General features: G+C 34.1%; 2 protein-coding genes across 2 annotated transcripts; both read right to left on the bottom strand.

Moving 5' to 3' along the window:
• Positions 1–1,504: 1,504 nt before the first annotated feature.
• On the bottom strand, positions 1,505–7,428 carry LOC124354386. The gene is made up of 2 exons (XM_046804800.1): positions 7,121–7,428; positions 1,505–1,735 (listed from the first exon to the last, which is right to left on the bottom strand). Exons 1-2 carry the CDS (start codon positions 7,400–7,402, stop codon positions 1,583–1,585), a joined length of 435 nt encoding a protein of 144 aa, XP_046660756.1. The 5' UTR covers positions 7,403–7,428; the 3' UTR covers positions 1,505–1,582.
• A 1,133-nt stretch (positions 7,429–8,561) lies between these two features.
• On the bottom strand, positions 8,562–14,026 carry LOC124354379 (facilitated trehalose transporter Tret1-like). Its single transcript, XM_046804787.1, has 3 exons — positions 13,930–14,026; positions 12,234–12,513; positions 8,562–9,740 (listed from the first exon to the last, which is right to left on the bottom strand). Exons 1-3 carry the CDS (start codon positions 13,979–13,981, stop codon positions 8,642–8,644), a joined length of 1,431 nt encoding a protein of 476 aa, XP_046660743.1. The 5' UTR covers positions 13,982–14,026; the 3' UTR covers positions 8,562–8,641.
• Between the last annotated feature and the right edge of the window lie 398 nt (positions 14,027–14,424).

Raw genomic sequence — 14,424 nt, 5'->3', positions numbered from 1 at the left:
GAAACTTCTTCGTTTTATATATACAATGTTATTAACTCCACATTATTACCTCATTAGAGTTACCTTTATATTAGAATAATGAGAAGTCAACTAACACCCTTTTAAAAGGTAATATGCTCCTTGTGGTAGCCCTTTTAAAATTATTTTTGTCTGATTGAATATAATGTTTTGGTAGGCGTAAATTATTGCTACATATTATCTACTTAACAATCATTAAGGACCTGTAATGACCTTCTTGAAATCGTGTCATTGTCTATCCATCCGACAGTACTATTCTTCATAGACTAATCTTAGAGACTTGAAACTTGTTAAATGGGTTACATGCTATTTATTTTTGCATAAAAAGGTCTTTGGGCAGTCCATCTGTCTTTGTCATAACCCATGTTACTTGTAGTAATTTAATTCAAGTAATTCGTTTTTATCAACAACCAGTCCATAGTAACGTGTTTCACAAACCTTCCTCACACTCGCAGTAAGTATTCAGTTGTTATTTGTTAAATAAACACAGTCATTATTTTGAATATTCGACAGACTATTTATTAGGTTTGTTGTGAGGAATGAAAATTTAATATATTAATTTTTTAACATTTGTGACATTGTTTTTACCACAAGCTCCTATCTAAGTAACAACCGATGTACATACTGCAACTTTGCATTTTTCACTAAATTACAGTAAAATCATAACTTTATTTTAAAACCATATTGCAATTGTTACATTCTAAATCAATTCGCTATTTTTGCACACTTTCCATTATAATACTAGTGTGACCATGATTGAACTTAATTTATTTTTTATTTTCAATACCCTATAACACTCCTGGAGGAACTATGTTGAGTTTTTAATTATTAGCCAAGTCATTTAAAAAAAAATACTAAAACAATGTTCCGAGAGAATTAGAAACTGTATTTCTTCTAAACTATAACTGACTAAATTCACTAACAAAGGCGTTGTACAGCTAAAACTTTTCAACTATATCAGGACGAGTAATGATGGAATTGAATTTTATCACAAATGAAGTAAAAAACTCCTGAAACAGTGACGTGTGACTCCTAACGTTCCTCATTGGATTTACTCCATGCCTAGTAGACTCCTATGGTGGACCGCATTAAATTAGTCCAATCACATTTTTGTTGCTATATCGCTGCTCTTCACCAGCTGTTTCCACTGTTACGTGGCTATGATCACATAATGTCTGCTTGCTTCACATCTAGCCTGCAAAGAGATTAATCAAATCAAACGTACACATATCTGTTTAAGGTAATAGTTGATATTTTTTATTGTAACAGTTGATATTTTGTAGTTTAACAGTTATTGAGATGTATCAGTAATGCTCTATATCTGTAAAACTGGCAACTGGAGTTAAGCTTGTAGTGGGAGGGGGGATCCTGACGCACCAGACCCCATCGAACTATTTTCATGAAGGATGATTTTGTAATATTTACCATCTCCTAATCTTACATGGTTATAAATTTCGGATTTTATGAATAAAAAAATTCTTTTTATAAATTAGAAATTGCTTTTTAATGGAATAACTGAAATATCACAGGCAAAACTTTCCTAAATAAAATTGAAACATAATTTTCAAGTCACATTTACAGTTGTAATTCTGCCTTGCTGTTGATTAATATCTTCAGCTCTTGTTTCATCACAACCGTCAAACAATGAAGAATAACTCGGTGCTCTGCTCACTATGTCTTCGTAGCGTGGGGGAAGTCCCATGTCTGGGAACTGTTCCTGTAACAAAAAATACTTCAATTTTTAAAATTAGTTTCTCTCCCCTGTACTGCAGTGTAACTTTCCCTTAATACGGCGGTACTGTACAGATACAATTTTGTTACATTTTTATTACACCAAATGTGTACGAGCCTATTATACATATGTAGTCAAGGTAATAATCTAAAAGTCATTTAACCAAATATAAATTTAAGTGATTCGTGTGTTTAGGCCCAATTGTGTAACAAGTATAATCAGAAAAAACAATACTTAGAGATCGTCCAAACCAGTTAAACTCGGAATCTCAACTTAAGCACAAATAAAAGTGAGATCTCTGTGTTAGCCCAATTCGAGTATAGACACGAAAAAACAACATTCCATGTGACCACATCTTGACCAGATTTAAGATTGACATAGAGCGACGTTTTGAGATAGTCCAAAACACGACTACAAACGGATGTAAACTATATTCTGGTAAAACCCTACTAAAGAACCCTCGTAACCCGACACAAGTAGAACATACCCAGTGTGGGCTATTGTGAGAAGCCATGATCCAGTGAGAGTACGCTCAAGTACAATAAGCAGCTATATACCGATACCCTGCTAACTGCAGTGGACGTGAAGTGTGTGAGCTAGGCGTGCTATACAATTCTTATTAATAATAAATCTCTTTATTGCTGTAAAACTATTCACATATTGTATAGCATTCGTCACTTTCATCTTAATTCTAAGCTAATTGTCTAGAGCACAAAACAAAATTAAATTTATTTAATCAAACGATATAGAAGTCACATTCATTAGCAGACCAATAACAATTCTATACATAATGCCATCAGTTCAGCTTGTTCAATTTGTGACTAAATGTCTATATAGCTTTAGATCTTTCTTCTTCTTTCCTTTCCCATAGAAAATATAATCTCCTTAAAACCGGGAAATAGTATTGATGAATTTGTGGTGTCTTTAACCAAAAAAAACCGTTGGTACTTGTTACCATTGTTTAGGTTGAAGATAAACTCGTGTTCATCTTAACCCTGTACAGAAATTAAATTTAATAGCCAAAAATACCGGTCTCATTTGAGTTATTTTACATAATTTACCTATATATTTGTAACCCTATAATGCTTATAGTTAGAATGAAATTTGTTGTTTATTTGTTCATATTGGCATACCCTTTATTTTCGTTTAGGTATAAAATGTAACAAGACATAAACTACAGTCAATCTCAACTGGAACAGAACAAGGACATACATGTTACGCGCAGCCACCGTTTATTAACAAGAGCTGTTGACGAGCGATTATTTTACTTTTTCTGTATGCCCTAACATTTCATAAATCGTTCGTCATAAATATGATATAGAACACTTAAAAATATAATAATACAGACATACCACTTTTAGATAATTGCTTGTTAATGTTAAGATAATTTTATTGTTAGTTAAGAATATTGTTTGTGTTAGATGTATTTAGTGTTCATCCACCTCATAATTACATTTTTATTTTAATCAACTTATTTTAAAATTTAACAATTACGTAAAACCTATATCTATTTCCCTCAACCACACTTTTGAAAGTTCTTCAAACCAAATTAATAATTCCATTTCAACGTTTTACCATCAAGATTCTCTTCAACTAATACTGTGATGAGTGTCAAGAAGACTCTTAGAAGTAAGAAGGCTGTGAACTACCACTTGTGATTCCTGCCAATTCATCCTTCTTTTCCATTTGGCTGGGCTAGTGATTGACACGCAATTTGTTTTATTTCCATTAAAATATCTTGGTCACACACAGGCTAACTTGTATTAGTCAGTCCTAAAACCTTGGTGGTGATGACTATATATTTTTGGTGAGACTCATCTTTACTACTTCATTAGAACTTCACACATTTATACGTCCAAATGTTCAATTCTAACTTTTCAATAAGACAATTAGTGTTTAATCGAAGTTTCACGTTTGAAGAGATTCATGTTTTATTAATTAAATTTAACATTTATCACATTTATTAAAATTCCCCTATTTTATCAACATAAATTTATTATAATAAAAAATAGCTGGCACGATTAACCCCTCTCCCCCTACACAGTAAAGAACCTATAGTGTATTCTACTTACAAGCTGAAATATCGGAATGTAAAGAAGATTAATTTAATTCCATATAAATTCTAAAACAGAGTATTAATTATTAATTTAGCATGTATGTATATATTTAGTCAATAGTAGCATAAATATAACAATAATTTTACAATGCTATTTAAAGCAGGTCCTGCATATTCAAAATAGCACTAATGACTCAGAAAACTAATCTCCATATTATTCACCCTGCTTTCTTAACTGGCTTAAATATATATATATATATAAAACCCATCTGACAAAAAAATTAAAAAAAGTTGTAGCTGACTTTTGTATGTATAAAGTTTCTACTTGTTTTTGTAGACTTATTTTATTCACAAAACATTAAAAATAAACTTTCCCCCTATGTTTGCTACACTCTCCATTGTCACATTTTATTCAACAGTAAAAAAATTAGCATTTTATTTTAATTATGACTGTGTTTTCTAACAGTGTTAACGAAATGCGCAAATTAAAATTTGTGACAGAAGCGGACGGTTTCAGGCGGTGTATTTGCTGGTTTAGAACCGACTTTAACTCCCGTAATGCATTGTGCATAGGAATTGCCAGTAACTAATATTCCTTTACAGCTTGGTATTCCTTGGTTGCTGTGCAACTCACTAGTCCCCTCTGCAATTACTTCTTCTTTCTGTGGATTCTGCTACAGCCCAATAGTATCTCCAAACTCTTCTCTCCCTAACTTGAATCCATTGACTGAGTGATAGAGATCATTCTACCAGTCGTCAGGAGGCTCTAGAGATTTATCGATTATTAAAGAACTTCAGTGTGGTAAATAACTGATTATTCACCTACCACTAACTAATTTTAATTCGTATCATCACTTTATAACCATTTAATTACTTTTTACACCTGAGGGCCCTTGCTCCCCTCCATGCCCTCGCTGGGTACGTCCATGTATCAACAAAAACTACATTACAGTGTTGTGAGGTGAAAGTTCTGTTGAAAGCATCTCAAAAGTCTCACGATATATTCAGTACTCTCACAAAGAGACTATTATACCAGTCAAGCAAGCGTTGTACAATCAATGGCTAAATATTTAATTAAATTAAAAACATACAAATTTTGAATGCAGTTAGATAGTGAGATAAAAATCCAGTTTTGAATTTCTAAAAGATTTTACCATCAACGGTATTCTGTATTTTAGAATGGAACCATTTCTCTAAAATGATAATAATTGTAATGCTGCAGATGAACATAGTTTTATGTTTGCGTTTAACTGTTCACGTCTACGTTACAACAAAGAACTGAAAAAGTTATTTGATTACTACGGGCTCTAAAGTGTGTACCTCACACTACACGTTTGACTACTTTATTTAACAATATTTTGATGTATTTAATTACTATTTCTTTGTATAAAAAAAGTTGGTAATTTAAAGTAAGTGTCTCATAACATATGTGAGTTTTAACTAGTTTAGTATCAGCGCACTATCAAATACGTTGTTGCACCCCTTTAAGGCACCTCAGATTATAAAAAAAACTGTTGATAACGTCATTGATACACACGCGCACTATCAAATACGTTGTTGCACCCCTTTAAGGCACCTCAGATTATAAAAAAAAACTGTTGATAACTGTTGATACCGTCAGAATCATCAGCGCACTATCAAATACGTTGTTGCACCCCTTTAAGGCACCTCAGATTATAAAAAAAACTGTTGATAACGTCATTGTGTGACATCAGCGCACTATCAAATACGTTGTTGCACCCCTTTAAGGCACCTCAGATTATAAAAAAAAACTGTTGATAACGTCATTGTGTGACATCAGCGCACTATCAAATACGTTGTTGCACCCCTTTAAGGCACCTCAGATTATAAAAAAACTGTTGATAACGTCATTGTGTGACACATTAAATATTTGTATATTTTATTTAGACTTAGCCTAATATATAAAGATGGGATATAGTACATCAAGAATTACTTGTTGATTGTTAACCATATGAATCTCAGAGGTTAGAAATGTGTTTTTATAACGGATTTGTTTAACAATGTGGGAAAAAATTCGAGAAGTTTAGTAAAACTTCCCTTGAATTACAATTAGAGGGCTTTAGGTTTTCATCATCAGGGGCACAACTTCAAGTTGCTCTCCGCATTTTCGAGCAAACAGTATTTTGGACAAACAATATGACACCATTAGCTGAAGGAATGAAAACGGAGGAATCGGATTTAATAAAGATTAAACGAATTATTCCTCCTTGACTATAATATGAATGAACAAGCGAGTTCAGTGACCCCCTGACCCATGCGAATGAAAGCAAAAAGCTCTGCATCAGATTCAAAGCGTTTTTAACATAAATTATTGAATTATTTTATATAGTGCATATTTTAGTGATGTATGGAGAGAGTTGACACAAAACATGTTTGTTGTGATTGCTGATTCATGCGTGTCACAACACTTTGATGTGACTGATTTATTTTAGCCTAGATTGTAGTTATTTATGGCGATAGTTCTCCATCTGAGGCAGAGATCTTATTGCAGATCTCTAAACGTGGTGTTACTGATTTCTTGTGTCACATAACTATGAATATGGCCGAAAATATTAATTCCTCCAAAGACATTTTAATCCTGATGCTTTTTAATGCTTCTAAATGGGTATACAATGAAGTTTTGAATATTTGTCAGTACATGTATGATACTATTTACTGTTGACTAAAATTAACAGTTAAATATATTAATTCCGTATAACATCCATACTTAATTCTCTTTCATGAACGACTATATTTCTCACACGCCATGAAGTTTTAAATTGCGTGCCATGTTAGCTTTACAAGTTTTTGGAATGTTTTCAAACTAATGTATACATTATGTTTATATATATATATATATACATATATATATATATATATATATATATATATATATATATATATATATATATATCTTCTTCACATTCATGGCGCCAAGTGGGTTGGAAAGTAAGAAACATTTTGCAATATTTTGGTAATAATAATAGCTATCCAGTAACAATTGCAGTTTTTAATAATTTTAATTTATCATGTTTTATGGATTTCTGGTATTTTACAGTGTTAATATCTACGATCACACTATTCGATTATAACAATACTTAAAAACGTTTCTGTTAAGTCTAAACGATAAATATGTGTTTATAGGAACGTTTAACAACCGATTTAACTTTTAAAATGCCAAAAACTATACTTATATTACCAATCTTCAAAGGAAGACGAATTTGAAATACACATTCCTCCGCAGCAAAAGGGAATTTGCTATTGTATTGCATCAAACACGCTTTGTCACTTGATTCCTATGAAGAAAGACTCACCACACTTCTATATCTGCGGCGATCGTAAGCTCTAGCTACAATGATGGCTGGGCTGGCGATAATCATGAGTGCAGCCACAACGATGAGGCAAACACCTACGGTGTAGCCCCTCCCGGACTCGCTGGTGTCGGCTGGGACGGTGGTGTTGGCTGTGCGCTGAAATTCTACACTGTAACTGTAACGGAGATTGCTAAGTCCACGGGAAAGCAAAAGAAGTATGACAATACACCAGCAAGCCGACTGGAAAGCAACTATAACCCTTGTAGCCCACTGCTTGGCCATCGGTCTCCTGGTCTGTAGCTATCGACTAGCGGTGCAACACGTCAAGAATGCTAAAATATCACGTCCTCTGTGCGTGAGTAGACTCAATATCTACTGAGAATGATGAACAAACGCGCGCTCGTCCACCCACACACGCTCGCGCGCGTGCGCGTGCTTTTATCCTTAGTACATTTCAGAAGAAACAACCTTTGGGAGACATGGGCTAAATAATATAAATACGTTTACTGAAATCCTAAGACAATACAGAATCCAATCCTTCTGCCATGTTGATATTTTGGTTTGATATACTTTGTGACGACTACGTCTATGGACCAACGTTTAAGAACACAGGCGAATAACCGTTGAAACGTCCTACTGTTAGAGAACTCTTGTACTAAGGACACACCAAAAATGTCGGTATATCTACTACTAGGGCGTGGGTTCATAACTCCTAGTGCCATAGCGTGTGTGAATTAATTCTTCAAAATAGTAGATACTATAATAGGCTACAACTTTAGTTTGTGTCGGAGCTGTGTCACGTTACAACTTTGAATATCAGCACCGTTACACTTCCTGTTGGTTCAAATGAAATGAGAACCTTGGCGGCGTTATAGTTGATAGAGGGGAGTAGGGGAAGTGCAGCACGTTGAGTCACCGACCACGCCACTCCTTCACTTCCACAAACACACCACGGAGCATACTTTTATATTTTTATAATACTGTAGGAACGAGGACCCAGACCAAAGAAAGAAAGACGCTGAGCAAAGGCGAGTGGCAAGTGAAACCAAGTCAGTGCGGTGTCGCCAAAAATGAACGGGAAGGAAAAACACGAGCAAAACATTACTTAGCGTCGCACTTCAGTGTGTCATTACGGAATTTGTTCGAAAATGTTTGTGTGGCGTTCGTTGGCAGACAACTTATTGGAAGTATGCAACTAGATATGCAACTTAATGGAAATCGTTAAAGAAAACAAAACAAATTTAAGGTTTTATAACCTTTATGAAAAATAAAAAATGCATTGGATGTCAAAATATCCAAGCAGTATTTCAAAAATCTTCAATATGAATAATTATGGAAAGGCAATAGTCTATAGGTCATACAGATACATTGTTGAGTAAAGGGCACAGCTATAGATACCATATATTATTGTAATAAAACAATAAGTCAGATTTGTGTTTAACTTCACAGTTTTATTAGTTTAACATGTAACTATTATAAATGTAATTTAACAAAGTAGTATTTATGAAATATACAGAACAGCTAAAGCTGCTCGACATCCACATCCATAAACAGTGGTTCAGTCTCTCGTGAGCTGCTGGGTACAGAGGAACCACACAATTCTTTTCTGATCTGAAAAAATGACTTGCCTTTTGTCTCCGGGGCATACACGTAGAAATATATGCAACCTACCAGGCAGGCCAACGCATAGAGGTAAAAATTAGAGTACATCCCAAAATCGTGTAACATAGGCTCATAGATTGACAATAAAACGAAGGTAAGGATTGTCATGCTGATGCTACTGAGGCTGGACGCGACCCCTCGAGTGGTAGAACGAAACAGTTCCGAGGTGTACACCACACTGACGGGATTCATGCCCACACAGTAAAGACCAGAGTAGAGCATGACGGAGAGAGGGGGGAGCCAGCTGAAACCACTGACATCCACAGAGGTGTGAGTCTGCAGGAGGAAGAAAGTTCCAGTGACCAAGTGACAGATGAGGGATCCCAGACTGGACGCCAATAGAAGCGGTTTTCGTCCTACGCTGTCCAGAAGAAATGTGCTGATTATACTTCCGACAAAAGTGATGACTCCGATGCAAATTGTGATATTGTTCGGGTCGAAATAGAGGTTGGGGATTTGCTCGAAAATGTGTGTGGCGTACACCATTATGACAGAGTTCCCGCTTAGAATTCGAACTGTGACAATGGCGATCAGGATTGAAAGACCTTTCCTGTCAACTGACGTAGCAAACAATTCTCGGAAAGAAACAGATTTTCTGTTAATGTCCAAGTTAAGTTTCATTTCATCGATTTCCCTCTTGATAGCGTCTATCGAACCGTCTCTCAACCGAAGCAGAGAACGTGTGGCTCTCTCTTCGTCGTCAACCAGGAGGTAAAAAACTGGGGACTCGGGCTGCCAGACAAACATGAGACAGAAGGGAACGTTGAGTAACATCGTGAAGTAGGTGAAGTTGAGAAAGCTCATGTGAGGTCCGACCGCATACTCCAGGAGGAACCCGAACCACCAGACGCATGTGAACATGCTCGTAATAGCTCCCCGGGTCCGGGGGGTGGCGATCTCACCGATGTAGACAGGAACTGCCGTACACACGATACCGATTGCCAGTCCTTGTATAAACCTGTGAATAGTACATAATTTTAATAATATTTTCACGCATAACATGTAACCGTAACATTAATAAATATTTATTCTAAATTTCTATAAATAAGGACAAAGACCTCATTCACTCAGTGATCACTAGTTCTCCAATACTCATATCATAAATGGTTGACATTAGGCATACTTCTGCCTCATTATTTAAATAAAAAAGCTAAAGCGTTATCATCAATATCAAATATCCACATGAGTTGAAGTGGGTTGCAACCCCTAGAAGAACTATATTTTTTTATTTTCTAGATATCCTAAAATGATAAAATTTGATACACGCGTGTCTCCTGCTCTCACCAGAAAAATAAATATTATTCTTGAATATCAACCACGCATAAGGGTTGAAATGGGGTTGAAAACTCTTAAACATTATTTTTTTGCTTCGTAAATTTCTGATATCCCGGAAATGTAAAGTTTGGAATACACGTGGTTTTAGATTCATCCATATCAGGAACAATATTTTGTTTTTATACTTCTCGCCGTCCTATAAAGGCGAAACTTTATTTGACACACATGTATTGTCAACTTATAACATACTACCCATACTGTATCAGGTCAAAAACAATAAGAACGATTAAATTCGATCCTTGATCTACCTTTTGTAACTAGCTAACGAAACACTTCCGGACCCATGTTTATATAAACTTTTTATTACTTTTACATGTAAAATGAGCTTACACAATTTCTGCACATCTTCGTGAATCAGCCTGTACATAAAAGGCAAAGCCCTCAGTCACTCGTCACTAATCATATTTAGTGTTTTCAACTTCAGATGTCGTAGAAAGGTGAAATTTGACACAAATGTGTATTATGATGCTGTATGAAAATAGATTGCAATGACCGAAAGTAATGCTTTTTTGTCTGAAGTAGAGTTTTCAGGCCAACGTATGTATATATTTTCTTGGTCTACATAAAGTCTGTTAGAGTACAGGGAACAACTGAAACCGGAAGATATATAAGTGACGAAAATAGACACTTTTGACTAAGTATGACTCCTCAGATTGAGTATGAATATACATTTTCTTATCATTACAACTAGGTAAACTCTACTATGGAGAGTGAAATATAATTATTGATTCGATCCTGAAATACTTCTTTAATAGCTAAACCTCAATTGTAGCCAGTGGCAGTTTTGTTTTACTTTCGATTCTCTTAAAAATAAACACTGAAATAATATGTACGTTAAACTTCCGATTCAAAATTATCACATGTCCCCGTCGTATAACCCCATCATAAGTGCTCTCACTAAGCTTAATACGGACTTAGTTGTTCCACCACTCTGGTCTAAAATGAATGAAGTGTTAGTAAAATTGTTAGAGCTATTTATTCAAATATTATGGAATTATGCAGAGACATTTCTGTTTTTCATTGGTACTCATAAAAATTGTTTGACAATCCAACTTCAGAGTTCCAAACCACTCTTTAAACTTAAAAGTCCAATTGTATTTTGATATGGATCAGGAGATTGGAATGTCTTCCAGAGTTCATATTTTATTTCCAGGAGTGTTTATTATGCCCAGGAAGGCGTATGGCATATCTGTTATTCAATATGAAATCGCGCGCAATGCTGCAGGTATCTGCTATTTTTATATATTTAAGAAATTTCGTTTGCTTGGAGATTCAGTAGAACATCCAAGACCTTTATATGCAAGTCACTTGTGTGTTATAACGTCTTTATTTACTCGTATATACATTTTATTCGGTAGTATTTTCGATTTGAAAACAATAGTAATTAAACATTTACTTTTTTACTCAATGTTTTTATAATATTTACAAATAGTATTAAGAACGATCAAAATTTGTAATAACTTCTAATCTTGAACTGCTACTATGCTGTTAACACAGACGAAAATGTATTATAGTACAGGAATATCTTTTTCTTGTAGTAAATTTGTATTGAAATCTTTTTATACTTGTATTTACTGACATCGAATTATTATTGAAATAATTTTATTACTATAAACTAATAAAATAACCGAGGCTTTATGTGAGTTATTATTACTGCCTGCCCTATTCTCTGGATTCTCCATATTTCAGAACAAACAGGAAGCATGAAATAATACTGAATTTCAAACATTGTTTTAAAATAATAGAATACTGCATTTAAAAGATCAACCCTGTATTTTTCTTCAGGTGTCAAAAACAAGACATAAAATTAATAACTCGAAGGTACGGTACTTATATCATTATTTTTTTCATAACAGTTCTTTTATTGTTAATGTTGATGTATTCATTAGTGCTTGTTTAATCGTTATATGTTGTTTTTTTTAAGACACTTGAAGAAAATTAAAGTTTGTAATCCTAGAAACGTAGGTATTCTACTTTTGTAAAACATAAATATGGTAAATGTCCGAAATTTCGTTCTCATTCTTATTATCCATAATAAAAAAATATGATATACACATATAGATATAGAGAATATACACAAAAGTATATGAACAAGCATGGGACACGTGTTACAGACCTTGCGACTCCAAGGCTAAAAGCAGTTGGGCAGTAGAGTACGATGGTCCAGCTGAGCAAGTAGAAAGGTGCTGAGGACAGAATCAGCAATTTGCGTCCAACATAGTTGCTGAGAAGTCCTGTCGGTAACGGGCTCAGCAAACAGCCCAGTTCTATCACGCTGATCACCCAGATTAACTGCGGGGGTGTCAAAGGCAGTTCGCTGGTGGGGGACAAGAGCCTGGACAGTAGTGGAGTGGACCAACTGTAGCAGGACGCTGATGTCAGCGCACTCAGACACGCTGAAACATATTTAATATGTGTTTAGAACGGTTTTATAGCATATTTTTGATTTTAGGATTTTGTTTGTAAATTTAAAGTATTGACTACAACACTCCTCAGTATAAAACAATTACACTGTGGAACCGTTGAGTCAACGTTCTATAAACAGAGAGTGTTCTGAGTGGTTAAGTCGGCACAGATTAGGAACTCAACATCATCTAAAGTAAGAAAGAAACTTGGCTCAGAATCAGTTCTCGGCGTGGTTCTCTTTTTGATTTAAATAAACGAAATTAGCAGATAGTATCCAAAGAGGACATTTTGTTCAGTATGCAAACGACTCAACTTTATGTGCATGAACAAAATCATAAAGCTATCTGGAAGCCATAACTTACCTGTAAATCAACTCATGCATTATATTCTTTGCTAAGAACATATTACGACCAGTTTTTTCCATTATTTTTTAGATTTGGATATAGGAAATTATTATTCTGTACAAAACAAGATTCTTTTACCCTAATTTAGGCATTATTAGGTGTTCTAAAACTCTCTTATTAAACTAGCGGCTTATTTAGCCAATATATATGTAATATGAAAGACAATCAGAATATTGTATTTTATATGTCAGTATATTTGTCAATAAAATTCTCTTGTTTATTTGTCATTGATAGAAAACGGATTGCCTATTACTATTGTATACTTACGTTAATTTTCTTTAATTGTCTGAGGAGAGAGAAATACTAAATTGTATACAAACCATTCAGATAGCAAGCAATTCAGACATCAGTAGGTGTGGTATTTCTATATGTGTTTTAGTTTAATTTCATCCCAGCGGAGCAAGTACTTTTTGTGATTCTATGTTTATTGAAATTAAATTCGGCTATTGCCTATATACAAATTTTATATATATATTAATAATACATTAGGGATATTATTCCTATAAGTAGTACACTTATTCAGTTTCACTCTCAAGTAGAGATGTTTGTTCTATCTGTTACACATTTGTAATATTTATTTACTTCTTAATATATAAACCTAGACATTGACAGGGTTGACTCTTTTATATATATTTATAAGCATCAATTCTCCTATATATATATATATATTTTTTTTTTAAGAAGTAAATAGATAAATACATATTACTAATGTGTAACAGATAGCACAAACATCTCTAATTGAGAATGAAACTGCATGAGTAGACTACTTATAGGAATAATATCCCTAATTTATTACTCGTATCAAAATACGAAATACCATATTTAATATTCTTAGTTGTTTCCTATAGTTGTATAAAGAACACCATATTATGTGTTATGGAAATCAGTTGTGTATTGTAAATGTTATGTGTCATCTTAACCATTTAATTCTCTGAGGGATATAGTTTTTTTTAACAAAGTAGATTATTTATAACATTACTTTAAATCCGATGAAGGGGTTACCTGCAAAAGCAGCTATGTACTGGTTCCACAGAGCTCTCTCTATGAACGCCATGGAGCAACCTGCGTCTGTGTCTGTTACTGCGCTGCTTGTGTTTGCCTTCAATCTGATAGCGTTATGCCCGAGAGTCACTTCCACCTCTACCTGTATTCTCGGGTTTGTTATCAATAAGACGCTTTATTTGTTTACTTTTGTGTTTTGATTCAGTGTTTGACAATGCTCCAATTGTCTGGTTCGTGTTAGTAATAATATTTGGTGTTACATCCAGAGAAAAACATTCTATAGCTTTTTATTTTCATTTCATGTGTATTTTGTTTTTAATTATCATTAAAAATGGTGGTTTAAAGATATGAAAAACAATTACAGCATAATTAGTGCAGAATGTCAAGATCTATAAATTGTACAGTACACAATTTTGAATAGCTGCATATTATGAATCTGAAACTCTGCACATAAATTATGGAAGTGCCGATATCTGAACGGTCTAAGTCATGCTT

The sequence above is a fragment of the Homalodisca vitripennis genome, chromosome 1, assembly GCF_021130785.1.
Source record: "Homalodisca vitripennis isolate AUS2020 chromosome 1, UT_GWSS_2.1, whole genome shotgun sequence".
Lineage (NCBI taxonomy): Eukaryota > Metazoa > Arthropoda > Insecta > Hemiptera > Cicadellidae > Homalodisca > Homalodisca vitripennis.
The sequence above is the reverse complement of the archived record's forward strand: the minus strand, read 5'-3'. Positions and strand labels throughout refer to the sequence as shown.

What these genes read in the sequence shown, in the direction of transcription:
- LOC124354386 (XM_046804800.1), bottom strand. Translation starts at nt 7,402, where the DNA reads ATGGCCAAGCAGTGGGCTACAAGGGTTATAGTTGCTTTCCAGTCGGCT. An exon ending in GCCGCAGATATAGAAGTGTG is followed by an intron (nt 1,736 to 7,120) that starts GTGAGTCTTTCT and finishes TTTTTGTTACAG; the next exon opens with GAACAGTTCCCAGACATGGG.
- LOC124354379 (XM_046804787.1), bottom strand. Translation starts at nt 13,981, where the DNA reads ATGGCGTTCATAGAGAGAGCTCTGTGGAACCAGTACATAGCTGCTTTT. An exon ending in GTACATAGCTGCTTTTGCAG is followed by an intron (nt 12,514 to 13,929) that starts GTAACCCCTTCA and finishes AATATGTTTCAG; the next exon opens with CGTGTCTGAGTGCGCTGACA. An exon ending in TTTAGCCTTGGAGTCGCAAG is followed by an intron (nt 9,741 to 12,233) that starts GTCTGTAACACG and finishes TACTATTCACAG; the next exon opens with GTTTATACAAGGACTGGCAA.